Here is a 26259-nt window from a genome sequence, read left to right as displayed (position 1 = left end):
ATCTCAGCACCTACTTCCCTCCCACACCTGCTGGGGAGCAGATTCGGCCTCGGGGTTCAGGGAAAAGACCCACGCACAAATTGGTCCTGTTATCTATTTATAAGGTCACATCCTGGAAAGATTTCAAGTAATAAATAGTTTACAGCAGCATCTGCCACAACCTGCTCCTGTCTGGCTGTGGCCTCTCTCTGCAGGCAACGAAGGACACCTTGGGCAGACTCGGGAAGCCCATGAGCACCAGGCCTGGAGTCTCTGTCCAGGGTCTCCGGCAGGGAACAAAGATGCTGCCTGGAGTGGCCGCCCCTCCTACAGCAACTGCCTGACCCCAGGCCGGACCTCTCCAGATAGGGTCCTCACCGGCCTGGGACCCTGCCGCTCTGCAGGGCCGGGCACCTAGGACAGATGCCCCAAGCACCCGGGGTGGCACACAGGCTGCCTCTAGGCTTTCATCACTGTCATGATGGAGACCTGCAGGAGGGGAAGGAGAGCCTAGCCTCAGCTGTGTGTGCTCCTTCCCGAACACTGCTGGGAGGTGGCAGCCCCGCCCCACAGCCCCGGAGGGGAGGCGAGCACAGCTCACACGCAGGCACAGGCCACATGCACCAAGGCTGCAGGAGAGTGGGAGAGGCGGAGACGCGGGCAGGGCGGCACACGCACCTCCTGGAGGAAGCGGCCCAGCACCTCCTGGCTGTGGATGGAGCGCCTGGGCAAAGGAGAGTGCTGGTCACCGGGACCTGCCCTGGCCACCCCCACTGGCCCAGGACCCCAAGGCTCACGTGCCCACGGCTGGTCTCTGCCAGGATAGGCGGGCGCCCAGATCCGGGTAAGTGGGCGGCTACTGAGGCCCTGCCCCGCTGGCCGCCCCTGCCCAGGCCGTACCTGTCCACGCTGGTGGCGATGATCACTGTGAAGGCGCCCTCTGCATCCGGCAGGTAGGTGGAGGGCACAACCCTGTAGGTGCCGGTGGCAAGCAGGCAGAGGCGGCTCACCTCCTGGGCATAGCGATGCGGCACACAGCTCAGCAGCGGCTCCTGGAGCAGAAGGGACTGCACATCCTGGCTCTCAGCGCCCTCCCGGACCTGCAGGAGCGCGGGTCAGCCTGGGGAGGCCTGGGGGCTGTGCGGGCTGGGCAGCATGGCCCGCTCTTCCTGCACGCCCAGGCTGGCGCCCTCTGCCTGGGTCTCGTGGTCCTGACGTCCAGCCTCCCACGTCTCAGGAGGAACCGCAGCCCTGACACCGGCTCAGCTCCTCAACAAGCTGAGCTGCCCCTGCCAGAAGGCGGTCGTGGGGTCAGGCAGCGGCTCCCTGACCAGGTGGCCTGGGCATGACCCCGCGCCTCCTCTCAGTTCTGGGGGCAGCGGCCCCGCTCCCATCTCCACAGCAAGTCCTGTCTCCTCCTCTCCAGGTCCCAGCCCAACGCCCTTGTCACTGTCCTCATCACCCCAGGACTCACCGGCCTTGTAACTCATCTCTCCCTCCCTCCCTCCCTGCCTCCCCTGGCCTGGTGCGGAGCCTGCCTGGAAGACGTGGAAGCCGATGGGGTGAAGCTGGCTGTCACCGAGCCGGCAGTGCTGCTGCAGGGTGATTCGGACGCAGCGGGGACCAGCACCCTCAGGCACGGAGAAGGGGAGGCAGGGGTTGCAGGGGTAGGAGGCGAAGTTCCTGCTGCCCCCCGCAGTCCAGCCAGCTTTCCAGCAGCCCCGCAGCTGCATGGTCTCCACCTGGTCAGCAGGCAGGGCTGCCCTGGGGTCAGTGCCCTGGGCCGCTGGTCTCTCAGCACGGCTGGGGGACAAGCACAGGGGGGTGCTGACACAAACACGTCCCACCTCGGACCAAGGTCCCTGCTCTGCCTCCCGCTGGCCCCTCACCTGAGGGACATCTTCCCAGTGGAGAAGACCCGCAGCAGGAACTGTGCAGACACACCCTTCAGGAAGGTGCTGGGGACAGCCAGGTAGCGGCCCGGGGAGAGCTCACAGCGCAGGTGTACTTCTCGGTCGTAGGCGTGGCACACAGTGCCTGCCACCGGGGGCGCGGACAGGACCCTTGGCAGGCTGACCCGCCGCTTCTCCACCTGCCGAGGGCAGGCAGCGGCTCAGAGCTCCCTTCCCAGGGCCTTGCCTCCCACGGCCCTGGCGCTAGGTCTACAAGAACCGGAACTCTGGACAGCTGAGTGCAGGGCCAAGGCAGCCCGGGGTTGGCCCAACAAAGCACTGCAGCACCTGCTGCAGGAAGGAAAGACTCAAAAGGGACCAAGGACAAGAAGGTGTGAGCCAACACAGCCTGTCAGGACACACGGAGCAGCTCCAGCTGCTGTGAACTCAGCCCTGCTTCTCTCAGACACCTCCACCGTTCCTCCAGGAACAGCCAAGTTTACGAGCTGAGGGTGGAGCCCTCAGCACACTGTCAGGAGACCAGCGCCCTGGTCCTTGCTGCAGCAGGGGATGGGGAGAGAGAGAGGCGGGGCGACTGTCACAGGTCCCCAGGCTCCTCCCCCAGGGTGGTTCGGCCTGGACGGTCCAGGGAGGAGCCCCAGTGGGCCTGTGGGTGGCCCTCCTGCTGGCCCTGGCCTCGGGCTGCCAGGCAACATTCTGGGCACCAGGCTAGAGGGTGAGGGCCTTGGATCCGGGGGGGGCTCTGTGGGGCACAAGAGGACGGCAGCGAGGAGGAGGGGCTGAGACTCTGGGGCTCAGTGGGCGGAGCTACCTTCCAGATGTGCAGGCCCACAGCCTGGTAGTCCTTGCCAGAGAGGCTGGCCGGGGCAGCACCGTGGCCCAGTAGCGGCCGGGCCCGGGCCTCTGTGCGCCTCTGTGGCCTCTGCAGGACGGCCACACACACCTCGCTGGGTTCCGACAGGTGCAGCCAGAACTTGGGGTTGGAGGGAAAGCAGCTGTTGTTCCGGCAGCCTCCCGCCGACTGCCCCTTGACCCAGGCACCAGGCAGTGCCCGTGCGTGGCACAGTGTCCTCTCTGGAGGAAGGGCACATGCATGAGCTCGGGGACAGCCGCCTCTGGGAGTCCGTCCCTCCCCAGGCCCAGCTGCCCCGGCAGGAGCTGGGGGCTTGGCAGCCTGAGCGGCCCCCGACTAGAGGCATAGTCCACACCAGGCGCCTACCTGTGTAGAGGCTCTGCAGGTGGCCGGCCTCCGTGACTGGGTAGCTGATGGTGACCTCGTCAAACTCCCTGAGGAACTCCCCCTCCTCCACCCAGAACTCCCCGTCCTGCAGCTGGGACAGGAGCCTGGCCTCGTCGGTGGGCTCCAGCTGGCTCCAGCCTTCACCCCTTCAAAGTGAAGGAACTTCATTTCGCCTGAAGCCTCTCCTGAAAGCGGGCACCGGAGAGCCGCATGCCCAGCAGCCCCTGCTGCCCCTCTCCTTCCCTCTCCCCAGGAGCTTCGTGCCTCCGAAGCTGTCCTCCAGAGCTGCCACACCATCTTGTGTGGAGCTGCCGTCTCATCTCCATGTTGAGGAGCTGGGGCTCAGCGGGGCTGTGGAGTCCAAGACCTCAGAGCTCTCAGGCCTCAAAGGGATCCTGGTTCCAGCCACGGCACCCCCAGGCCCACACTCACCCAAAGACCCTGTAGGGCACACACCATCCTACGGAGTCCCCCGAGGACTGCCCAAGGCCCAGGCAGGAGCAGAGCTGGGATGACCAAGCACTGCCTGGCATCCGGAAGTGGCCGAGCACAGGCAGGTTGGCACAGAGGCCCAGGCTCTCACAGGGTCCCAACGGCCCCTCCCTCCTCCCCTGCCCTTTGGGTCCTCACCCCTCTCTCCAGAGTCCCTGCCAGCACTGCCGCCCCCAGGGGTTCAGAATCCGAAGCAGGAGGATGCCCTGGCCAGCCCGGCTCTGCAGCTCCTGCAGGTCAGAGACGATGAAGGCGTGGAACTCCCCCATCACCCTGGCACCTGTGCGAGGACAGCAGCACGTGGCACAGGCTGAGCAAGACGGAGGTTTCTGTTTCCTGCCCAGGGCCTCAGGAGGCCTCGGGTCCCCAGAGCAGGGCAGCGCAGTCCCGTTCCCAAGCGCAGGCCGGTCAGCTTGCGTCCTGGGCTGGTCTGCTCACCACACTGAAGGGCCAGAGCCCGGGGCCTGGCTCCTGCCCCTGGGGCCTGGCACTGTGCTGGTCACTTCCCTCTCAGGCCTCAACTGTCACCATGTTAGTGTAGGATGGGTGCAGGCCACTGCTGCCACTCAGGAGCCTGCAACTGCCGTCACTCAGGCGCCTGCAACTGTCAAGAGCTGAGAGACCATCAAGCAGAGCTGGGTGGAACAGGGGACTGGGGCCCAGGAGACAGCACCGCCTGGCCAGAGACCTTGGGATGGGTGGACACCAGCCAGCAGGCACCAGGAGCGCCGGCCTGGAAGGGAGTTGGCCCAGAGGGGCAGGAAGCCGGAAGTGATGTCGATGCTTTGCTTAGAAGCCACGCTAGGGGTCCCCCACATCCTTAGCCAGCCACTTGCGGGCGGGGGGGGTGGGGTGGGAAGGGTCAGGAATTAGCCCTGGAACACTCTGGGAGTGACCCTAGACCAACAGTTCTGGGGAGCTGGTGCTCAATGGCAAGTTCCTACACCCCTCAGGAGGGTTGCAGGGGGCCCTATGTGCCGCATGGTGTGAGCCAGGGGTCAGTGGCTAGCAACACGGAGTCTCCCCTTCTGTCTCAGATTCTCTGCCAGCCCTTGATACACTGACCAGGGCAGTGTGAAGGACAATGTTTCAGTTTATTTTGATGTTCATATATATATATATATATATATATTTTTTTTTTTTTGGTACTGGGGATCGAACATGGGTCCTTGCGCTTGCGCAGCAGGTGACGAAACCACTGAGCTAAATTCCTGGCCCCTGATGTTTATATTTTTAACTAAAATATTATGAGAACAATCCTAAATGTCTATAAAATATAAAAATGCTCAGTGCAGTGTTATTTAGAATTATGAAAAGACTTTACCCAACATTACAGGAAGGATTGGGAAAACTCAAGCAGATAACTAACAAAATGAGACATTAACAAGGCTTACGTAACAGCATAGGAAACGGGTCATACAAACACCGGAAAATGTACATACTCTTAGGAAAAAGCCGAGAACATGCGCTAAACAGTCAAAGTGGGTGACTTTTTTTCCTTTCTTTTTTGGCAAACAAACTTTTTAAAATGAACGATACTAAAATGAAAAATAGGCTTGGATTCTGCCAAGTCAGCAGCCAGGGTGGGAGGGTGAACACGACAGACTTGGACTTGGTGCCTGCCACCTGCTCACTAAGCTGCCTGTGTGTGACAGCGACCACAATGCATATCTCACCTCCCTGTATGCAAGGAAGGGGGTGGGGTCAGCGTCCCCTGGTGAGGGACAGGGAGGCAAAGGCACAGCCCTAGCACACCACCCCAGGACAGACTTCCTCCTCCTCCTCGGTCCTGACAGAGCCACGAAGCAATTCTGTCCTAAGTGAGTGGCGTTCAAGGCGGGGCTGTCCAGGCCTTACCTGCTCTGGGGCTGAGCACCGAGCAGCTGATCAGACACCGGTCCTTCAGGCGCAGCATCTGCCAACAGGTCCTGTGCTCCTGCCCACCCGTGGGCCTATCCTGCTGCCTGCTGCTTCCAGCTGGGCCCTTCAGGTTCCACCTCTCTGCCAGGCCACCAGTTAGGTCCACCAGGGCATCGGCCACCTGCCCTGCCCACAGGTGTTCGTAGGACCCGTGGACCCTAGGGTGCCACAAACACAGCCACAGTGAGCCTCCCCTATACCCGCTCAGCTCCCAGGCCCTCAAGGCCCCTGTGCCTGACCATCCGCTGTGGTCCTGCTGTCCTCTGCCCATGTTCAGACGCCTGCCTGTCTCCAGTATGGGCCCAGTGCAGGGCAAGAGTGTGCAGCCCCTCACCCTCATGCCCCACGCTCGCGTGCCTGCCTATTGGTGCAGAGCCTCCAGCAAGAGTGAAAGGCAGCCTAGGAGGAAAGTGGCCTCACGCAGGCTTGGGACAAGCAAGCGCTGCATGTCCAGGTGGCTCATTCCTCCCAACTGGGCACAGGCCACTTGTCCCGAAGATTTAAAGACACAGACACAGAACTGTCTTTCTGGTGGTCGGAAAAAGCAAAGGGAGGACATGCATGTCCCCTCTGGCAGAGGTGATGCTTCGAGGCTGGACTGTGGAATGAGGGAGGGAAGGGGCAGGGAGAGTGTCTGGGACCTCAGGGCTGGCTGCCTGACCTCGAGGACGGAGCAGATGAAGCTGGAGCTGGGGCTGGGTGGGAGCAGCCCTAGGCGAAGAAGCTGCCCAGCGTGGCCCTGTCACCTCTATGCAGCACACGTACTTGGCATAGACCTTTTCCAGTAAGGGAAGCCAGAACACATCCTCTCTCTGGCACCGGGAGAAGCAGAGTCTCCCTGCAAGACAAGGCAGACGGTCATCTATGGTCACTTCCTCCCAGCGTCCGAACTGCCAGATCCGACAGATGAAGAGGCCACGGTACGTCTGGTCGGACCAACTTGGCTGTCCTGGAGGGAAGACCTATGGTGCACAGGGAGAGGCACAGAGAGCACGAGACAAGTGTCATCCGGGCTTCCTCCGTGTCCTAACTACAGTTCGACCACAATGGAAGCGCGCCCCAGGCCTTGCTGAGTGCAAAGGACTCTAGATGCCTATGTCAAAGCAAACGCAATCGCTGGATCCAAAGTTCACAGACGTTTCATTTTAATATTTGAGGACCACACTTTGGTTCCCAAAGCTTTTTTTTTGGTACCAGGGATCGAACTCGGGCCCTTGTGCTGGAGAGCCCAGCGCTGGAACCACTGAGCGAAATCCCTGGTCCAGCCCCAAAGCTTTTTTTTTTTTTACCCAAAACAAAAACCAAAAGCACAGAGACTTTGGCAGGCACCAGTGACCCAATCCTCCACATAGCTGGCTATAAACAGCAGATCCCATGGCCTATCAGCCTCGCCTGCTGCCCACACTGGCCAGCTGCTGACCCCAGGTGTCCACTCTGGATTCCTTTGGGTTTCTTCCTGACCCAGCAGTGGATTACTTGGGGTGGTGCTGGCTCTACCACTCGAGAGCTGGGAACATGATGACCAGGGTGTCAGCACCCTCATTTGCAAAAAGGGTCAGAGCTGCAAGGCTGTGCAGAGAGGCAGCGACGGACTGCCTGGTGGACAAGAGCAGCCCTGCAAGGGCCACCTTGCAACAGGCCACTCCTACCACAGCGACTGCTGGAAAGAGAAGCCGTAGAGGAGTCTCTCTGCGGTAACTGCCTGCACCAGCAGTTCCAACTACCTTCCACCTGCTTCTATTTAAAACTTGCAAACCCCCCAAAACTACCTAAGGAAACATGCCAAACTAGCAACAGGGACACCTTGGCCATGCTGCCTGCTTATCCCACAGGCATGGCTCTGCCTTCTAGAGAAGGCAGGGTTTAGAAGACAGAAAGGCAGGGACTCAGTGAGGTCTCAGTGTGTCCTCGGGCCCTCAGGCCTCCCACTGACCATGCTGGGCAGCTACAGCAGCATCCCCATGCAGTCACCAGCCTGCAGCAGCAGCAGGGCTCTGCTTTCGGGAGTGCTTCCCATGCTCCCCAGGGAGGAGGAAGAGCGCCCCGCACCCCAGATCCCAGGCGAGGGACGCTCCATACCTGGTCCAGGAGGTGCCGACTCTTCTGCAGGGCGGCACAGGCACACAGGAACCAGCAGTCACCCAGCAGCCCTTGCTTCACTTGTCCCTCCCATGGGTTATCTGGAAACAGCTGGGGCGTGGTACAAATTTCCTGCAATAAAGAAAATCATTCAGAAAACTGTCCAGAGTTAGACCATGCCTGATGGCTAACCTGCAAGCTAAGGACCCAGGATCCAGGTCATCGGTTGGGAGGAGCTTTCTGATCACCTGAGCTTCCTGGCTCAAAAGCGGAGGCAAAGAAGCAGGCTTCCCAAGGCTGGCATCTTTCAGCGCCACCCGGCTTCAGATCCCCATCCTGCTGAGAGGCAGGGGTGCCCATCTCTGTCCACCTCCCTTAGTGGCAGAACCTCTAGCTCTGCACAAATCCTAACATGTCCTCCTCTTGAACAGCTGCATGTTGGCTTAGAAAACAGCCTCATGTTACACATACATGATGGCAAATCTCAAATGCATCCTGTGGACACCAACGGAAATCTTACCGTCTGTCTATAAAGGTCAGTTTCCCATGCCCCCCCCCCGCCGACTTTCTTCCCTTTGCCCTTTCTCTCTCCCCTGAGAACATCCATGCCCCTCTGGGCTGCCAGCCTCACCTCCTGCTGCACATGAACCCCTGGACCAGACCCTTCTCCCAGCCCTGAAGCTGGGCTCCTCACATTGCTCCCCGGGCTTGGGCATCCCCTTGGATAGATCTCCAGCATAAAGGCAAGAGAGTGGCTCTCCCATCTCCTGCAGATGTCACCCAGGGGCAGTACGTCCCCTTGCATGCCGCCCTTTACTGACAACCTTCTCAGAGGAGCTGCTGCCCCCATTCCCTGCCTCCCTTCACTCCCCACAAAGCCCTCTAGCTTCTGAGTGCATCATGCCCCAAGCTGCCTCTATCAATGTCCCCTCCATGTAAAACCCAGTAGGAGCCAAGCGCAGTGCTGCACGCCTGTAATCCCAGGAAGGCTGAGGCAGGAAGACTGCATGTTCCACCTCAGCCTGGGCAACTCAGTGAGACTGCGTCAAAATAAAACACTTTACAAAGGGCTGGGAATGTGGTCTAGCAGTTAAGGACTTGCCTGGCATGCATGTATGTGGCCCTGGGTTGCATATCTGCATCTCACATATACACACACACACACACACACACACACACAACCAGCGGCTTCTCAAACATGCCTGTCAGGGAGCCTGCTTGCTCCACGACACCTCAGTGCTCCTCCATGATCAGCCCCAGCCCCTCCTCTACCCCCCCCCCCTCCCTGAGATGCTCTCCTAGGCTCTGCCAGACTCCAATGCCCAGAGAAAGGCCTCCAGTGCGGCTCTTCCTGACTGTCCAATAGCTCCACCTGAACTTGGGGTGTTGGGGGCAAACTCAACTCAAAGCACGGGGCTCTGACCTGGGACCGCAGCACACGCGGGCACTCAGGTAAGAAACAGAGAAGTCACTCTTGATTCCACCTCTAGCCTCACCTCTGCTTCAGTCAGCACTAAGGCCTGTCAATGCCCTGCCAGAGTATTCCCCGACCACCTCCAAAGCCCTATCGGACAGCGGTTCTGTACCCGAGCCCATCATCCCTCTCCAGGACCAGCACAAGGGCGGCCTGCAGGCTCGCCCCAATTATTTCCACCCAGGAGCAAGAGAGCTTCTTCCTTTCCCACTGTTCTCTTTCTTGTTTGCTGTTATTATGAGGTGATGCACCCACAGGTTTACAATATTAAAGGACATTCACTGAATAATAGCAAAGAACTCTAAATATTTAATGCCATCACTGTCATCCTCTGCTTGGGTCCCCAACAAGAGAGCTTCTTCAAACATAATTCCAGTAGAATCAGCCTTCTACCAAAAATCCTCTACTGGCCTCTTATTGCACCTAAAACTCATTTTCAAATAAAATAAAACCCAAATTCCAATGGCATGGCCCACAGGGCTTTTCATGCTCTAGCCCGTCTCCTTCCAGGTCCTGCAGCGTTGTCCAAGGAAACCAGGCTGTTTGCCAAAGCCACCCCAGTTGCAAGCGCCAAGCACCTCTGGCTGTTTAAGGGTAAGTGGCAATCCAGGACTGCATACAACACGCCCAGGGTAAGGTTGTTCTCTGGACAGCAAATAAACGACTTCTAAAAATATCAGGGAAGCAATAGTCCAGGGCATCTCTCGGTCATGTAAGTGTTTACAATAAATGCAGGTGCACAAGGTCCACTACTGAACTTCTACCACAGCTTTGCTTTGTGGGCTCAGCCTAGCCTTCTGGAAGAGCATCGGGGAACCTTCCTGCCAGTGAGGATGACACACAAGGAACAGAACAATGGAGCAGAGCCACTTGTGGCCAGAAGAAGCATGCAGACTAGAAGCCAGGGATAGACGCTCTTCACAGAGAAGCAGTTAAGTGTGGCTGGTTTGTATCTGTTAAGATACTTCACCTCTCTCAAAGTGCCTTGAGCCTCAAGATCAAACAATTCTTCAGTTGAATACATCTGAGACAAATTATTCACTTGATCTGGAAATTGCTGGTGACCTCAACTTTTTTGCCTATTTTGCAACATGTAGGTCAGCCTACTCAGTTCCCTGGCCATGTACAAGGGCAGTCAGCCACTCCTCCACTTTTCACCATGGTCTGGCTAACCGTAACGATCCCAATTCCTGTTCTGTCATCTCTTGTGCATACCCCAAACGTTGAGTTCCACTGGGACAAATATAAAGCAAAATGAAAGACCATGAGAAGAGTTAGTCCTGCCTGTTATGCTGGACTTACACACGGCCAAACTGATGTGGCAGGTTCATCTCAGTAATGTCTTCAATTATACCCCTCCACTGCATAACAGAACAATTTCCTATTAATTAACATTCTTACTTTGGTCTTAGAATGTTTTACTACAAATATCCCGGGACAAATTCTTCAGCTGCACACATCCGAGAGACGAATACCTTCTGAAACAGAGCACGTCTCATCTGCAGCCTTAGGGTTGGCAGCTCGACTTGAGCAGCCAGGGGGCGGGGTCCCTGAGCAGCGGGAAGCCGCCTGAGGGCTCGGCTGCAGGCCCCGAGTTCCAAGTGCCTGCCTGCCCACCCGGCCCCGCCGAGGAGACCCGCGCCTGGCCCCACCTGGGGCCGCCTCCATGTGATCTCCTCCCGAAACTGGGCCAGTGGCGTGGACAAATTGAAAAAGAGCGAGGACTCCGAAGCCGGGAAGGTGGCGTCCCGGAAGAGCTCCCGCGCCGGCTTCTGGACCCGGCCCGCCCGCATCTTCGGGGCCCTGGTCTCCCATCTGCAGCCTGTGGACTCAGTCGCAGCCCGGGAGGGAGGGCGAGGCCGCAGCCGCTATCCCCGCCGACTAGCCGAAGGGACTTGCGAGACTAGCCATGCACCCTCCCGCTCCGTTGCCCAAGATAACCAGACTACAGCAAACTAGGCCGGTGCTCGTGTCACATGACACGGCGGCCCAATAGCAGGGGACCGTCGGCCTAGCGCGATCACCTTCCGGGCCTGGGGGCGGGACTCCCCGCTCAGCTCCCGCGATGCTGCAGGATTTTTTCTCTCTCTCCTCTCTCTCCTCTCTCTCCTCTCTCTCCTCTCTCTCCTCTCTCTCCTCTCTCTCTCTCTCTCTCCTCTCTCTCCTCTCTCCTCTCTCTCCTCTCTCTCCTCTCTCTCCTCTCTCTCTCCTCTCTCTCTCCTCTCTCTCCTCCCTCCCTTTCTCTCTCTCTCTCGCTCTCTCGCTCTCTCTCGCTCGCCCCCCCCCCCCCCGCGTTGTACTGTATTTCTCCTTGTGGGGCCGGCAGGACCAGCCGCTGTCCTGGCCGAGGCTCAGGCCTAGAGGACTGGCAGACATTTTGTCCTCGAGAGTTCAAGTCGAGTTTTTGTAACTGCAGAGACCTGAAAGGGTGACTCGTACCATCGACTACATATCCCATTACGCAGCGCCGCTCCCAGAGTGCATCTCTCCTCCCAGAATGCATTTCTTTCCCTGCGTTAGGGACCTAGGACCAGTGCCCGCCACTGTTGTTGTTACGTGATGCAAGATTCGGGAAGGAGCCGGCCTCGGGGGAGGCACCTGAGGGAGCGGCGACGCTGGTTTGGGCCCTGTCGGCCTAGGCGTTTCTCCCCAGGCAGTTTTGGGTCGGCCGCTCTGCATCCTAAGCGAGGGCAGGGTTAAGCCGGAGCATGCGTCTGGTCCTGGTGGCGGTATAGTGACCCCTGGACTTGGAGTTACAGCTCCTGGACACTCATGGCTACGGAGAGGTGACGACGACACCAGGACCCGCTCGAGGATTCACCCTTGCTGCGGGAACCAGTGCTTACACCTTCTTGTAAAGGAGACCGGCCAGCCCGAGGCTTGTTGTCTGGCTCCCCTTCCAAGCCTGCTTCATTGATGGGGGAGGGAAAGGGCCCCACCCTTCTAGTGACAGCTGTTTCCCATCCGTTAAGGCTGCTTAGATTTTTCTCCTCGGGCCACTTTTACTCTGCCTTGAGTTACGAAGAGTGCTCAGAGCGAAGCCGTTTTTCGTCGTTTAGGTAGGAAAGTTTGTCCTTCTGAAAGAGAAACTGGACCTGGCCAGGAGCCCCTCCCCTTAACCTTCTGCCTGCTTGGGAGTCCCACGTTCTGTGACAACTGCATCCTCTCCCAGTGCGCTGTTGGCCAAGGCCTGCGTTAGTAACAGTTGGTCCAGGTGGCATCATGCTGTGCTACCTTGATCCCACTAGGCCTCAGTCCCCTAGTTCGGGCACCAGGATACTCATCTTGCTGAGGCTCTAGAGAGGAAATGAGTGCACAGTCCAACACCTCTTTCTTTTTTCTCAGCACCTGTTTTGTGCTGAGCACTCCAGAAAATAATTCTGACTCCTTGGCCGGCTGGCAGCTACACCATAACAGAGGAATCTGTAAGGGCCTGAACTCTGCTTTATCTGAAGGTCCTGATGAGTAATACACATTTGTTCCCTGTCCTGAGTGCTAGGTAGTTTTCACAACAGGGAACATGTACGGTGGATTAGCAGAGGTGGTGCTAGCCCAGGATCCAGACTCATCAGAGGCATTTGATGTGCCACTCGCCCATACCAACAAGCTCAGGAGAGTAACAGCTTCCTGTGGCCATGTCCATGGCCACGACTGGGCCTATGCTCAGAGCTAAATCCTCAGGAAGACAGCTGTTTGGCAGGTATTGGGTAGGCAGCAGCTCAGGCCTGCAGGATGCGTAAGTGTATTAGTCACTTTTCCATCACTGGGAAAAAGTACCTGACACAGTCTAAAGTAGGAGAGGTCTGTTTGGCCCACAGTTTTGGGAGGATTCAGTCCATGTTTAGCTGGCTCTGAGGCAGAAATGGCATGGTGGAAGGACCTGGCAGAGGAAAGATGGTCACGTCATGGCAGCCAGGAAGCAGCAAAGGGAGGAGCCAGGGACCCACTTCCAGCCAGATGCCATCTAACAGCACATTCAGCTGTGAACTCATCGATGGATAGATTCATTGGTGAATGTAGTGCCTACATGATTCAAACACATGAGACTTTGGGGGGATATTTTAGAGCTAAACCATTATGGTGAGGGACCAGCACTTCTTGTACTTCAGCCAAAGAAGGTGTTGGGGCATCTCTAGTTGACCTGCCCTCACTAGTACCCTACATCCCCTATGAGCCTATCTGCTACCCCAGCCTGCAGAAATGCTTCCTCAGTCAATTTGAAGGGTATTCCCATTGCCCTCCAGGGCTCACCTCCAGCACTGCACAGAATGGGGCCCTGGTTCCTGAGGTACCAGGAGTGGTTGGGAAGCAGCCTAGGTGGTGGGATAAGGGATACAGAAGCATCTGGTTCTTGATACCAGCTCTCACAATGGTGAGCTCCAGGGCCGAGGCAGTTATTTGAAGTCTAAATGTTATGCCTTCGTGTAAGGAAGAGCACCGCCGCCATGGCGCAGTGTTGTTTAAGGGTTGCAAAATGAGGGTCCCTCAGCCTGTACCAGTTTGCATGGCATCTCCACTCCCAGCAAAGGAGTGTGTCTGAAACACATTGACCACTTCCTGTGGAATATGAACCCTGCTTGTTCTGCCTGCAGGGCTGCCTTTTTCAAGGGGTGTTCCCTGACTCCTCCACCCAGGGGTTCCTCATCTGAACTCCCACATCTCCATTTGCTCAGTGGGCAGTAAGTGGGTATTTCTCTGTGCTGCCCATTGTAATCTTACGGGGATATAGAGACAAAACGTGTCCTGCATGCAAATTGCATTTAGATGAGTGAGGAGAGGGAAGCAAGCGGCAAACCCACCCTTAGGGAGGGGAGAGCCGAGGTCCTCTCAAGGAAGGGAAGGGAACATGCACCAGCCCCGGAGCACAGCCCTTGTTTGGTGGGCTGCCATGTTCCATGCAGAGTCTGACTTCATGTAGCTTTATCAGTCTCTCTGTGACCCCCACATCTCACGTCAGTTTTGCTGCTTAACTTTTCCTTTTTTTTGGTACTGGAGATTAAACTTGGGACCTTGCACTTTCGAGGCAGGCGGTGGCATCACTGAGCTAAATCCCCAGCCCTTAACTTTTCCTTTTTACGAAAGCTTTGTTCATGTTTTGGAGCATTCTTCATCTTGATATTGCAGCCCACAACCACCCTTGTCATTGTAACCATTCTACTGTGTACATTTTAAAAATAATTGCCTTTTAAATTTTTTTCCAAGGTCTCTGGCTGGTTTCTTTTTTACGACTATCTGTTCTTGTTTCACAAGGGCCTATTCCTATCTTAAGAGTTTATTTCCAGCGCCTCCTGCCCACTCATGTCTGAGATATCTGTGCTACTGTCCTCTTCCAGTTAGGCTTTAAAAGTGCCCTTGAGAGCTGTTTGGTTTGCTGAGGGCCTTGTCCTTCACACGGTACAGACCCGAGTGGGTGATTCTCAGTTGTGTCTACTCTTTGCGTTGGAATGTGCCCACCCCGGTTTTGTACAAAGCCTGTGGTCTGAGGATGGAGCCACCAGGAGGTCCCAGGAGAGGAGGGAGGGTGAGAAGCACTCCAGAGGAGTGTGAGCTGCACGGGCGTGGCTGAAGGACTCAGGACACTCTCTGGACCCAAGGACCAGGGCAGCTGCAGGCCATGGGGGGCCCCACATGCACGGCCCCAGCTTTGGTTCCAAGCTGTCTCTGCCACTGAGGCCCAGTCCGCTTTGTGAACATCACCCCGGCTCCATGAACACCTCATTCCTCCCTGCTATCTGGCTGGTCCCTGTTCTGAAAGGCACACACGTCCCCACTTTTGGGCCTCAGCTCTCCTGGTGGGCTTTGGAGGTATCTTCCGGGTACCCCACTTCCATGTCCCTGGGTGGGGCGGGTGGGGCTCTGGGACAGGGGTGGCATGTGGCCTCCAGGGCTGGTCCTGCCAGTGTGAGCCCCTCCCTCCACACGGGGCTCACTTGAGGTGTTTCCTGCATCAGCACAGGTCTCCAAGTGGCCACCTGGAAGAGAAGCCACTCCACCTGCGCCCGCCCAAGCAGACTTATACCATCAGTCAGAAACAGACGTGGCTCCAGACTCGGGTGTCTCCACACTGCTGTGGCCAGGGCATAGCTCAGCCTCTCGAATGCAGAAGCCAGCCCTAGGAGAGGGGTGCTGCCTCACAGAATGTGGGGCAGGGGCTGTTAGCAAACGGGTTTGGGACACAGGCACCCTGTGTTGCAGGGTGCCAAGATGTGGCAAAACTCAAGTGTGGTGATTCCTGAGACAGACGCCATATGGAATAGCATGAGTCAAGTGGAAGAGGTTGGGAAACTGCTTTGGCAGTGCGCCTCAGTCACGTGCTCCCTTCACAAGACGCTACAAGAAAAGACGGGCTCGGACACATCCAGGCTGTCAAGCTGGGCAAAAAGGTGTCAAGAAAAGGAACACAGGACTCAGCCGGAAGTGCGCTCCTCTGCAGCCCCAGTGACAGAGCCAGGACGATGGGCGGCACGGGGGCGGCATCCCGACAGCACCCCTCTGCCATGGAGACTGCTGGGTGTCACGTCGGAGCTCCTGGCAGATACAAGCAGCGTCTGCAGGAAGCGCCGTGGGTGTGGCCCTGGATCAAGATGCAGGGAGGCCACCACAAGCCAGCATGCCAGTTCATGACTGCCAACACATGGGGCCACCTGGCAGAAGAGGCTTCTGCAGCGAGCAGGAAAAAGTGGCCAGAGGATGGCAGAGTGGACGACCCCTGGCAAGGCTGAGACAGGTGGCACTCTAACCTCCTCCTCCGCATCACGTCACTGCAGCTGACCCTCCCTGCCCCCTGCTGGCTATGCGGTAGCCTTTCGGCTCCTGTCCCTGGGCCCATCCCAGTGCTGAGGTAGAGACCACAAACCCTGGACTCGGGCTCTCAGCCGTGACTGAAAAGGCTGTGCTGCGTGGGGCAGGGTGTCCTGAGCAGGAGGGTGGTGAAGGGACCTGTGGTGGGGGGGCAGGGGATCAGGCTGCTGTGTGGAGTGGGGCTGTGACCGGGTCTGGCCAGTGGGCTGGGGAAGACGCCACCCCTGGCGGGCACTCCAGGTGGGAGACTGCAGGCGTGTGAGTCCCAGGTGGCTCCGCCCCCTGCCCCAGCCCTTGGAGGCCCATGAGTGGCGCCGCCTCCACCCTGTGAACAGGGCCCTTGTCACAGCCCCAACCCCCACAGCCTGCCCCCACGGCAGTGACCCTGCCAGGGGATGTCCCAGTCCCTGCACTCGACCATGCAGGACACGTCCTGCCACCCACTTTCCTGCCTGTACAGGCTGAGAGAGACCCCCCCCCCAGCTGAGGTTTGGCGGAAGTCAGAGGGGAAGTTCAGAGCAAAGATGTGACAGGCAGCCCTCCTCGAACGAGGGGTGGAGCCCAGGCCTCCTGCATGCCAGGCAAGCACTCTCCCGGAATCACATTCCCAGCCCTTTTTACTTTGAGACGGGGTCTCGCTAAGTTGCCCTAGGTTGGACTGCAGGCATGTGCCACGGTGCCTGGCTGCCAAGTGCCCTCTTTGGGGGTGCCCAGGGGGCTCTGTGCTCAGCCACAGGTGTGGCCCAGCGGATGAGGAGAGTGGGGAGACTTGCCTTTGGCCCCCCAGCCTCCCCCTCCCCCAGGGCAGGGCCTACACATCCAGGGGTGACTGGCTGTGACCTGACCCTATGGGCCAGGTAGTCAGGTGCAGGCGTGGGGATGGACAGGCAGAGGTCGGGTCTGCAGAGTGGAGTTTAATGGGACAGTCCCCTCGGTGCCCCACGCAGGGCCCCAGCCTGGTATCTCTCCCAGCAGGCGGGGCCCCGATAGCACCAGCACCACCTTCCCGGTGGCTGTGCTGCCGTCTGGCAGCCTCCAGGACAGGCCATCCGGCCTCACCTGCCCCTAGCGCCTGGACCCCAGGCTTCCAGCAGCACGGAAGACCCTCTCCAGGGTTGCCCGTCCTTTCTTTCTGTCCCCTGCCCCACACTGAGGGAGCATCCATGTCCTTGTCCCTCTGTCAGGGCCCAACAGGCTGTCAAGCCCGGGGCAGGGCTCTGCGGGAGGAGCGCTTTAGGGACAGTGCGGCCTGGGCCTCCCACAGATGTAAGGCACAGTGTGGTGGCTGCCGAGGGGCTGGCTGCTGTGGCCGTTGTCCCCAGGGCAGCGTCCGGCGGGTGCTGGCATCCAGGGCTAGGCACGGCTGACAGTGTGGAAAGAGGAGGCGCAGCAGATGCTGGCCAGCCCGGGGCTGCAGTGCAAGAGCTGGGGTGGCGAGGCCCAGGTTCCAGGGCCTCCACTGGACACAGGGTCCCTGTGCCAAGCCCCTGGCCGGCAAGCCCCACGGAGGGGCTCAAGGGCCCGGGCGGAGCTCGTGGCCAGAGAGGACGCAGTCATGGCGGCCCGGACCACAGAAGGCACAGTCGCGGTGTCTGGGAAGTCGGAGGTCGGCCGCCATCAGGGCTAGGCGGACACGTTGACGTCCCTGAGAGAGATAGTGCTGCCAGGGGCCTCATCCCCCAGCAGCAGCGCCGGCGAGTCCGAGTCCCTGGCTGTCCCCGCGCTGCCGGGCTCCGAGCCAGGCTCCGTGCTGGGACCCAGACCCTGGGACAGGATCTGCTGGATAGTTCTGCGCAGGTTGGGGTGCAGCCGGCCCTGGGTCTGGCAGAAGACTTCCAGTGCGAAGGACTTGAGTGCGCCGGTGCACAGGTCCTCATACAGCGGGATGGTGTACATGCGCGACATCTGCAGGGTAGGGGCCGATCACTCTGCAGCCACCCAGGGGCCTCAGGGCTGGGCCCTAGGTGCCCGCTCCTGCTGCAGCGGCCCTAGCCTGGACGCACATGGCCAGCCTTGACCCAGCTCCCCACTCCAGGCCACCTCTGGAGGGCCTGTTTCTGGGAAGCCCGGGTGGGAGGGGCACAGGTAGAGACCTCTAAGGCCGCTCCGAGCCCTGACCTCAGGCCCTTCTTACTAGAATCACGCCCCTGCTCCAACCCTGGACCCCACAACTCCCTTGTCCTGTTCTCCAGAACGGCAGACCTGGCCTGAGTGGTCAGACCGCAGGGTCTGTAGGCCCCCAAGGCAGGACCACCCCCAAGCCCTGTCCCAGGCAGGTGGCCACACCTGGCTCTCCAGGAAGCGCCGGACCCTGTGGAGGTCGGGATAGTAGTAGTTGCGGACAACAATCTGCAGCCAACGGATGCGGATCTCAGCGTTCATGGAGTCCAGCAGGGATGAGTAGCACTTGGACAGGCTCATCACTACCTCTGCAGGGCAGTGGGCCGTCAGGGCTGGGCTGCCAGCACATCCCTCTCCGGGGCCCCCCTCCCCCGGATGTGGGGCCCACCCTGGGGCAGTGGAGACCCGTCCAGGAGCCGGTCTAGGAACAGCGCCGTCTGGAAGGTCCTCCACTTGGAGATGTCGATGGCACTGGCTGAGGCAGCTGCCTGGTCCAGGGGCTCCGCGGTCCACAGCTGGAACAGGGCCTCCACGGGCCGGGTCAGGCTGGACCCCTGAGACAGGTCCGGCTCAGCCAGCGGGGGGCCTGTGGCATTGAGCCAGCGTTCAAACTCCAGCCCTGCAGGGAGAGGTGGTCCTGGGCTGGGGAGGCACTGCCGAGCAGCCAGTCCCAGACACCACGATGTCCCTGGGTAGGTTCTGCTTCCAGAGCCTGGGGACCCCAGGGGCCTGATTTCACCCAGCCAGTGTCTGCCACTGGAAGCCACCAGAGGGGCTCTTGGGAAGGAAGCCAGAGGGCTTGAGCTGTGACCTAGGGATCCCCATACCCTCCACCCTCTCCTGGCTGTCACTGAGGACCCTAACCCCGACTTCATGTGGGTGGGGAGAGGGAGCGACACACAGAAAAAGATGTTCCTGCTTTCAGTCGGAAACCTGGGAGCCACGGAGGCGGATTCTGCCCATCTCCAGGAATGCCGTGTACGCACACCTCCAAAGCCAAAGGTCACCCTGCCGACCTCCAGCCCCGCCTCACTGTCTGCCCTCCAGGAAAGTGGGTTCTCCTTGGGTTTGAGGCCCCTTAGTCTCTCCTCCTTGGCCCCCAAGCCCTCAGCCCTCAGGGCTGTCATGTGAGCAGGGCCAGCAGGCTGTAGCCAGCTGCAAGGCAAACCTTCCCACTGGTGATTTTGCCCCAGGCCCTTTGCATGCTGGCCCTGAGATCCTCCGGGCTGCTGCACTCAGCCTGCCCAGGCAAAGCAAAGGGCCCCACTGGGCTGGGAACTGTTCTCTGCTCTGCTCACATGGTAGCCCAGCCTAGGGCCCACAGGGTCTGGCCAGGGCCAGCTGAAGGGCAGCTGAAGGAGGGCGCCTCCGTCCAGGACAGCAGGAGCCCTGGCAGCAGAGGCCCCATCGTACACCGGGCAGGGCTGGCCTCACCTGCCCGGCAGTCCACGCTCTGCTCCTTCAGCTCCGGGAAGAAGCTGAGGAAGGAGTCCAGCAGGTCCTGGGCCACCACACTGGTGAACTTGAACCTCTCCACATAGGCCTGTGTGACAGGGCAGGGCCTCAGTGGGCGGAGGGCTGGGTGGCCTCGCCCCACGGGGCCTGCTGAGTGGCCCAAATGAGGAGGCGGGAGAGGGAGGAGTGGTGCCCCAGCAGGGGCCAGTGCTAGCTGGGCTCCCAGGTCCTCGCCAACCCCACCCCCTGTCCCAGAGAGAAGGGCAGGAGGCTACAGGGCCGTGCGCTCACTCGGAGAAACTCGTCAAAGCGCTGGGGGTCTCCGCAGAGCTGCGACAGGTAGTACACGAAGCAGTAGCCCTTCTCATAGGTGAACAGGTTCATCAGGTGGCTGGGGTTCACTCCTGTGGGGAAATGCTGTTTGCCTGATGGCTGGGCCCTGGTCCTGTGGGGTGGCCCAACCCTGGGGAGCAGGCAGGGGAAGGGGCCTCTATCCGCCAACAGCTGCGTGAGCAGCGACCTCCGAGCCAGGGTGGCAGTGCTCAGAGCCCACAGGTGGCAGCAGGCGGGGGAGCCTCACCGGGGCCACCCAGCCTGGCCTGTCAGGACCCAGCCAGGGCAGGCGAGAGGCAGCCAAGGTGCCCCGAGGGTAACCCAGGGTGTCCGGGTGGCACCGGGTACCTGGTTCCAGCTTGACCTGCAGCTTGCTGACCGGGCTGTCCTCCCCGAGGAGCCTCATCTGCCTGTGCAGGGCGTCCAGGCGGAAGGCCGTCTCCAGGCAGGTGAAGGCGGCACCTGTGGGGGGTGGGGGTGAGGGAGGTGGGGCGGAAGCCCAGGGTCCCGGGCGGCCCCGCCCGCAGTACCGTAGGTCTCCGTGGTGATGCGGCGCTGCGCGTAGGTGGCCAGGCCCTCGCTCAGCCACATCTCCTCCCACGTGGCGTTGGTGACCGCGTTGCCGAACCAGCTGTGGGCCACCTCGTGGATGACGTCGATGACCAGGAACTCGTCGCTCTCCAGGATGGAGGAGATGATGAAGGTGAGGCAGGGGTTCTCCATGGCCACGATGGGGAAGGAGGGCGGCAGGAAGACAATGTCGTACCTGTGGCCGTGGCGTGCGAGGGGTGGAGGGCGGCCGGCATCCACACCTGCGCCTGCCCCGGGCCGCAGCCTCGCCCCGCAGTGAGTGCTGCTTCCTCCCCAAGGGGACGGGACTAGGGCACCCGGGGGGGCAGGCCAGGGGCTCCCCGGAGGCCCCACTTCCTCCTCTGGAGGGCACGGACACGGCCCCGACCCCGTGCAGCTGCCAGGGCACAGCATACCTGCCCCACATGTACGGCCCGTACAGCCGCTCAGCTGCACTCAGCCACTGTTCCACGGCGCCCGAAAGCTTGTTGGTGGCCGTGGGCAGCAGGCACGGCTCGGCCCACACGCGGCTCCTGTCACAGGGGAGAGGGGGCTGCGACCGACCAGCTAGGCCGATCTCTCTCCACCGTCCCTTGTCTCAGCTGGCTGGCTGCCTGCCCCTACCCGTCACCCTGACTGTCACCCTGACGGGGCTGTGCTGCCCGGGCCCCAGCAGGGGGTGCTGTGCTCTGAGTGGACCCTGTCCATCTGGCCTCTGGGCCGCCCGTGGCCCGGAAGTGAAGGGCAGCCAGCAGTGGTGGCACTGGGCAGGCCAGAGACTCTGGCAGCGGCCACGGGTGGGGCAGGGCTGGTTCCTGCAGCAGGCATCCTGGGCAGGGCAGCTGCAGCAGCTCCCTTGAGGCCCAGGCTGCCCTGAAGCCACAGCAGGATGCAGGAGGCCTTACCTGGGCCCGATGTCTGCTGGCTTGAGGTCTCCGGCCACGAGGGCCACGAGGTAGGCGGGCACGGGGTGCTCCATATGAAAGTGGTAGACGCCCTCTTCCTCCACATATGTGCTCTGGGTGGCACTCATCAGCACCTGCACCCCCAAGGGGGCCTGCAAGGGGGCAGGGAGCCACATCTTTGGGGGTGACCCCGTGCTCCCTTCAGGAAGCCCTACAGCCCCCTGTAGGGCCCCCCACAACTCGGATCAGAGAGCCCAGGCCCCATCAGATGAGGACCCTTCATCCAGTCAGAGCCCCACGTGGGAACCTCAAATCCCCAGGATCCCCACCAGGAATCCCACAGCCGCGTCTCCCCTGTGCCCCCAGGGGCCTCATCATGGCCTAGGACCCTGCCCCTGGCAAGCCTGCCCGGCAGCGGTGCCCTCCCTGCAGAGGGCCATCCACATGGTGGGGTTGCTCCACTGGGCAGTGAACTGGTGGCAGCGGGGCCACAGCAAAGGCAGGCCAGAGTGAGGAGGCGGAGGTGGCCCCTGACCTTGACCACGGCCGAGTAGGTGCACTTGACGGCGGGCGTGTCGAAGCAGGGGAAGAAGGAGCGGTTGCACACAGAGTGGCCCTGGGTGAACACGAAGGGCTTGGCATTGCCGTAGGTCAGCTCTGGCTCCAGCCACCAGATCTGCGGGCAGGAAGGGCGTCAGCACACGGCCCCCGCCCAGGGCTCTCAGCTGGGAGCCTCGGGCAGCAGCGGGCGAGGGGGGCTGTTGGGCTCTGGGAGGGGCTGGCCTGACTGTCAGTGTGGGCTCATCAGGGCCCACAGCTGCCCCTGCCTCCCCTGCCTGCTGGCATCCTGTGGGGGACAGCACGGACTGCTGATCCAGATCACGGCCTGGGCTACCACCCGGCCAGCCGAGGGCATCTTCCAGCCGGGCTGGGAGAAGAAAATGCCCATCACGGACGGCACTGTCTGAGGTTCCAGAGAGGAACTGGGCACAGGCAGAGCACGTTGGAGGCACAGTCCCACAGGCTGCAGCCATGAAAGGAGCAGGAGCAAGGAAATGTGGGAAACCAGGGCTTCAGTGAGTCAGCCCACGCGCAGGGGGCGCAGTGTGGAGGCCGGGCGCATGGGCCAGGGGTGGCCTGGGGGTTGCAGGCGGCAGGGGCTGCCCCTGGCACCAGCTGCCTGCCCCCCCCCCCCCCCCCCCCCCCCCCCCGCAAGCCACGGCTGTCGAACCTTTCTGTACTCCAGGTGTCAGGCTAGGTCCCACCCTCACCAAAGACTGGAAGCTGTGTCCCAGCCCAGCCTGCCCTCTGCTGGGACGACATGATTGTTGAAACAAACTGAACTGTTCCTGCCCATTCTGATGACCAGGTGCACACAGACCCTGCCAGGACAGAGGGCAGACACCGACACTGCTCCAAGCGCAGGCAAGTCTCGGATAAAGGCTGACCACCCCCACGAGGCGACAGAGCCAGGGGCAGCAGGGCTGCCACATGGGGGCCAGCTGCCCTGCAGACCCGATACCCAGGTGGATCCCAGACCCAGGCCCCCTGCAGACCTGGCCAGACTCCAGCCAGTGTTCCTGGATGTTTTCCAAACTTCCTTTTGGCTGCCCTGTCCCTGTTCCATGGCCACAGTGGGGCTGCAAATGGCCTCTGCCTGGACATTCAGATATCTGCCCGGGTAGCATCTTCCCGAACACAGCCCTGGCCTACCCCAGACACTGTGCTCTGTGGCCGGGGACCCAGGAACCTGTGCGGAGTAGACTGGCAGGGGCAGGTGCTCCTTGGCCCATGCTGGGAGGACAGGCCCCCAGGCCCGAAAGCCTGGCACTGTCCTTCCCAGTGCCCCATGGCACCCCTCAGGCTTCCCCACTGCCCTGCCCAAGAGACACGGGTGGCTCCCACTTGGTCCCTGGTTCAGCGGTGTGACCCCAGCTTGGCAGCGGTCACTCACAGCAGGGGCATCGGAGGTCAAAGGGCACTTTCTGCAAGTGGTCAGCTCACAGTCCGGCCCCTTGTCCCCCATCTACCAACCCCAGAGCCACTCCGGGGGAACCAGGGCTGGGACACCGGGAGCGGGCACTCTAAGCCTAAGCCAAGCGTCACAGCCTACAGCTGCCCTTCCCTGCCTGAAGCCACTGACCTGGCCGAGAGATGCCCAGGACAATGGCCACCCTTGCTCCCTGGCCCTGGTCCCACCACGCTGCCAGCTGGGGGAAGAACACATGTATGGAGTCCAAGTTCACAGGTGGAGATCAAGGAGGGTCCCCATCGGTTTGCACTTGGCGTCTGGGTGGCACTCTGGCAGAGCCCAGCAGCTGGCACACCCTTGGGGCTCTAGGAGGAGGTGAGGCAGCAAGCCTTGGTCAGGGCTCCTGGGAAGGGGGCCAGAAGCCCACAGCTGTGAGCCTGGCCTGGACTCTTTCTGTCCAGATGTCACCTGGGGTCTTGGTGGCTCCTGGCCTGTCAATCTGGGTGATCGGGCAGCCACAGATGGACCCTTACAGGATTCCAGAGCTGTGTGCGTGCTCCGCGTATACGCTGGATGTCATGACATGCGCTCTCCATGCCGCCTGAGGACCTGGCACAAACCGCCGCCACACGTGAGCCATAGAAAGCCCTGCTGTCTTGCAGGCCGCGCCGTGGCTGGGCAGCTGCAGTCCCTGCTCTGGGCTCTCTGAGACAGTGGGTGCCCTGCAGAACCTAGTGTCTGTGTTGGAACTGTAGGGCTCAGGACCCCAACAGCTCGCCAGTCCAGCTAGAGAAGCCCAAAGCCAAGCCCCTGGCTATCTGGTTCCTCTCTTGCCTTCCACCGGAACTCCCTGAGTCCCCTCCAGAGAACAAGCCCGGCTGTCCACACCCCTCCGAAGCCTAGGTCGCAAGGAGGCCCCGAAGCAGCTGACACCCTCGGCCCACCTGTCAAAAGCCAGCTCCAGCAGGTGTCCGACTTGGCAAGTGCGCTGTGCCCACAGGGGCAGAGCGTCTGGACAGGAGGGCTCCCCGTGTGCCACGCTGTCCCTTGCCCTGCTGCCCAGAGGACCTGTACCCAGGGCTCCACCCAGAGTTCCTAAGGGCGCGCAGGTGACAGCTGGGAAGCACAGGGCGCCTGGGAAGGAGTCCAGGGCAGGTGCCCCGGGTGCGGGGTGTAGGTGACTGGCCCCTGGCCTGGCGCAGCTCTCCCTGCGCACCGCCCGCTGCCCCGCGCCCACCCGGGCGAGACTCACGGCGGGGGCATCGGTCGAGGTGTAGCGCAGGATGACCTGGAAGGGCTGGTGCGCCTGCAGCTCGGGCGGCAGCGTGACCGTGAGCGACGAGCCGTAGTCGGTGAACGGGTCCAGCCTGAAGGACAGCGGGCAGCAGGCGGGTTCGGCGCCGGGCGTCTCGGGGAAGGCGGGCAGCGGGGGCGGCTGGGGCCTGGGCCCGCAGGTGGGGAAGGCGAAGGCGCAGGGCGCCTCATCGGCGGGGGCGCGGCGGAAGGCGGCCGAGTGCAGGCGCAGGGCCGGGTGCGCATCGAGCACGAGCGCGCGGGGCGCGGGCCGCAGCGCGCACAGCTCGAGCACTAGGCAGCCGGCCAGCTCGCGCGCGTCGGGCCGCAGTTCCAGACCCAGCTGCAGGTGACGGAGGCGGAAGAGCTGCGCGCTGGAGGCCGAGGCCACGTCCAGGGCGGGCGGCGGCTCGGGAGGCGGGCGGGCGGGAGCGGCTTCGGGGCCCGGCGCCTTGCGGCAGCAGCACTGCGCCGCCATGGCCGGGCGCTAGGTGAAATCCATGGGCGGCGGCCGCGCGGGTCCTTGGGCGAGGGGCGCCGGGCGGCGGCGGCGGTGGCGGCGGCGGGGCGGCGGGGCGGCGGGGCGCGGGCACAACAGGAAGTCGCGCCGGGAGCCGCCCCGCGCGGGCTGTGCTCTGTGGCCGCTGGGGGCGCTGTGCGCGGGCCGGGCTGTGCGCCGTGGGGAGCGTCCGGGTCGGGACGCTCTGAGCTGGGGCGCTGTGATCGGGGGCTGCTGGCGGGGTTGGGGCCGAGGCGCTGTTATCGGGGTGCTGGCGGGGCCGGCCCCTGTGCCCATGTGCCCCTGTGCCCGTGGGGAGGGCGGAGGTGTGTGTGAGCGTGCGCGTTGTGAGGCTGTGATTAGGCACGCAGTGCGCGCAGCTGGAGTGCTGTTGGGCTGGGGCCTGGGTGTGGGAATATCGGGGCTTAGCCCTTCCCCAGCCCTGCGCTCCGCACTTCCTCCTACCTGGCCCGCCCGGGGAGACCAGGGGGCGGGTTCGTTGCTCCCTCCAGGACGCTGCTGGCCCGGGCAACTTGGGAGGGCAGAGTGAGGCCCGGGGGGCCTCGGCGTGCGGCGCCCGGAGACCGGCCACGTCCCTCTGTTCGGGGCCTCAGGCTCCAGGAATGATTTTGGTGGTCCCTGGACCCCTCCCCGGAGTCGGCCTGCGTGGCCATGTGGTGTGATGGGGCTGGGAGCTTGAGGCTGCCCTGTCAGATTCGGCAGCCCCTTGCATGCGTCTCATTTAGGGTTCAATAAAGTGGAAGGAGGTCAGCTGGCAGTTGCACCGGTGGGTTTCCGGTCTGCTTGTCCTCTGGAGTGTGGGGGGCTAATGGACAGAGCAGGCAGGACACGTCCGTCATAGGAAGGTCTGCTGGGCCATGCTGTGGAAAGGGCTGGGGACAGGCTGTCATGAAGCCGCATTCTGTGCTGGCTGGGCAGGCTGGGCTCGGGGGCTGTTGGCTGCGGAGCAGCAGGGCCTCTCTCGCCTGGCAAGGCCTGCCTAATGCGTCAGTCCAGGCCATGGAATGAGGTCCTGCCGTTGGCACAGTGGAAGGGGCTTTGGCAGCTGGTGCGACTGCTGTGTCATCCCTGGGTACCTGGGTAGCGCTCAGCTGTCTGGACTCAGTCTCCGCATCTGTACCCTGTGTGCTCCTGCCCGCCTTCCCCAGTGTGAGGGGGAGCAAGGCTGAGGAGGGAGCAGGCCGTGAGCAAC

At 61.4% G+C, this 26259-nt stretch overlaps 2 protein-coding genes across 5 annotated transcripts; both read right to left on the bottom strand.

Annotated features, from left to right (window-relative positions):
- Positions 1-80: 80 nt before the first annotated feature.
- Positions 81-11187, bottom strand: Capn10 (calpain 10). Of its 3 annotated transcripts, none has more exons than XR_015451162.1 (12): positions 10750-11186; positions 7624-7755; positions 6310-6506; positions 5482-5702; positions 3763-3904; positions 3112-3278; positions 2704-2966; positions 1869-2071; positions 1518-1782; positions 880-1268; positions 658-703; positions 81-468 (listed from the first exon to the last, which is right to left on the bottom strand). XR_015451162.1 is itself a non-coding variant. In XM_021247310.2 (12 exons), exons 1-12 carry the CDS (start codon positions 10888-10890, stop codon positions 456-458), a joined length of 2067 nt encoding a protein of 688 aa, XP_021102969.2. In that variant the 5' UTR covers positions 10891-11187; the 3' UTR covers positions 81-455. The 3 variants fall into 3 exon arrangements, 2 of the variants coding, with proteins under 2 accessions (XP_021102969.2, XP_004868496.2); XM_021247310.2 differs by having other exon boundaries at positions 581-703; positions 880-1079; positions 10750-11187; XM_004868439.3 differs by having other exon boundaries at positions 880-1079; positions 10750-11185.
- Positions 11188-16792: 5605 nt separating this feature from the next.
- Rnpepl1 (arginyl aminopeptidase like 1) lies at positions 16793-25145 on the bottom strand. 2 transcript variants are annotated; one of them, XM_004868437.3, is made up of 11 exons: positions 24507-25145; positions 21818-21958; positions 21283-21434; positions 20794-20910; positions 20338-20573; positions 20156-20269; positions 19766-19878; positions 19454-19562; positions 18408-18638; positions 18185-18327; positions 16793-17803 (listed from the first exon to the last, which is right to left on the bottom strand). In XM_004868437.3, exons 1-11 carry the CDS (start codon positions 25023-25025, stop codon positions 17522-17524), a joined length of 2157 nt encoding a protein of 718 aa, XP_004868494.1. In that variant the 5' UTR covers positions 25026-25145; the 3' UTR covers positions 16793-17521. The 2 variants fall into 2 exon arrangements, with proteins under 2 accessions (XP_004868494.1, XP_021103008.1); XM_021247349.2 differs by having other exon boundaries at positions 18408-18605.
- Between the last annotated feature and the right edge of the window lie 1114 nt (positions 25146-26259).

The sequence above is a fragment of the Heterocephalus glaber genome, unplaced genomic scaffold (assembly GCF_053883595.1).
Source record: "Heterocephalus glaber isolate CG9 unplaced genomic scaffold, H.glaber_assembly_v1.0 deba00001226, whole genome shotgun sequence".
NCBI lineage: Eukaryota > Metazoa > Chordata > Mammalia > Rodentia > Bathyergidae > Heterocephalus > Heterocephalus glaber.
This window is presented reverse-complemented; position numbering and strand designations above follow the sequence as displayed.

Bases quoted from the DNA above. Each gene is read 5' to 3' on its own strand.
- Rnpepl1 (XM_004868437.3), bottom strand. From the start codon at position 25,025: ATGGCGGCGCAGTGCTGCTGCCGCAAGGCGCCGGGCCCCGAAGCCGCT. The intron at 21,959-24,506 runs GTGAGTCTCGCC...TCCTGCCCGCAG, and splicing joins CCTCGACCGATGCCCCCGCC to ATCTGGTGGCTGGAGCCAGA. The intron at 18,639-19,453 runs GTGAGGCCAGCC...CTCTCCCTGCAG, and splicing joins GAGCGTGGACTGCCGGGCAG to GGCTGGAGTTTGAACGCTGG.
- Capn10 (XM_021247310.2), bottom strand. From the start codon at position 10,890: ATGCGGGCGGGCCGGGTCCAGAAGCCGGCGCGGGAGCTCTTCCGGGAC. The intron at 7,756-10,749 runs GTGGGGCCAGGC...TCTTTATTGCAG, and splicing joins TCACATGGAGGCGGCCCCAG to GAAATTTGTACCACGCCCCA. The intron at 6,507-7,623 runs GTATGGAGCGTC...TGTGCACCATAG, and splicing joins GTCGGCACCTCCTGGACCAG to GTCTTCCCTCCAGGACAGCC.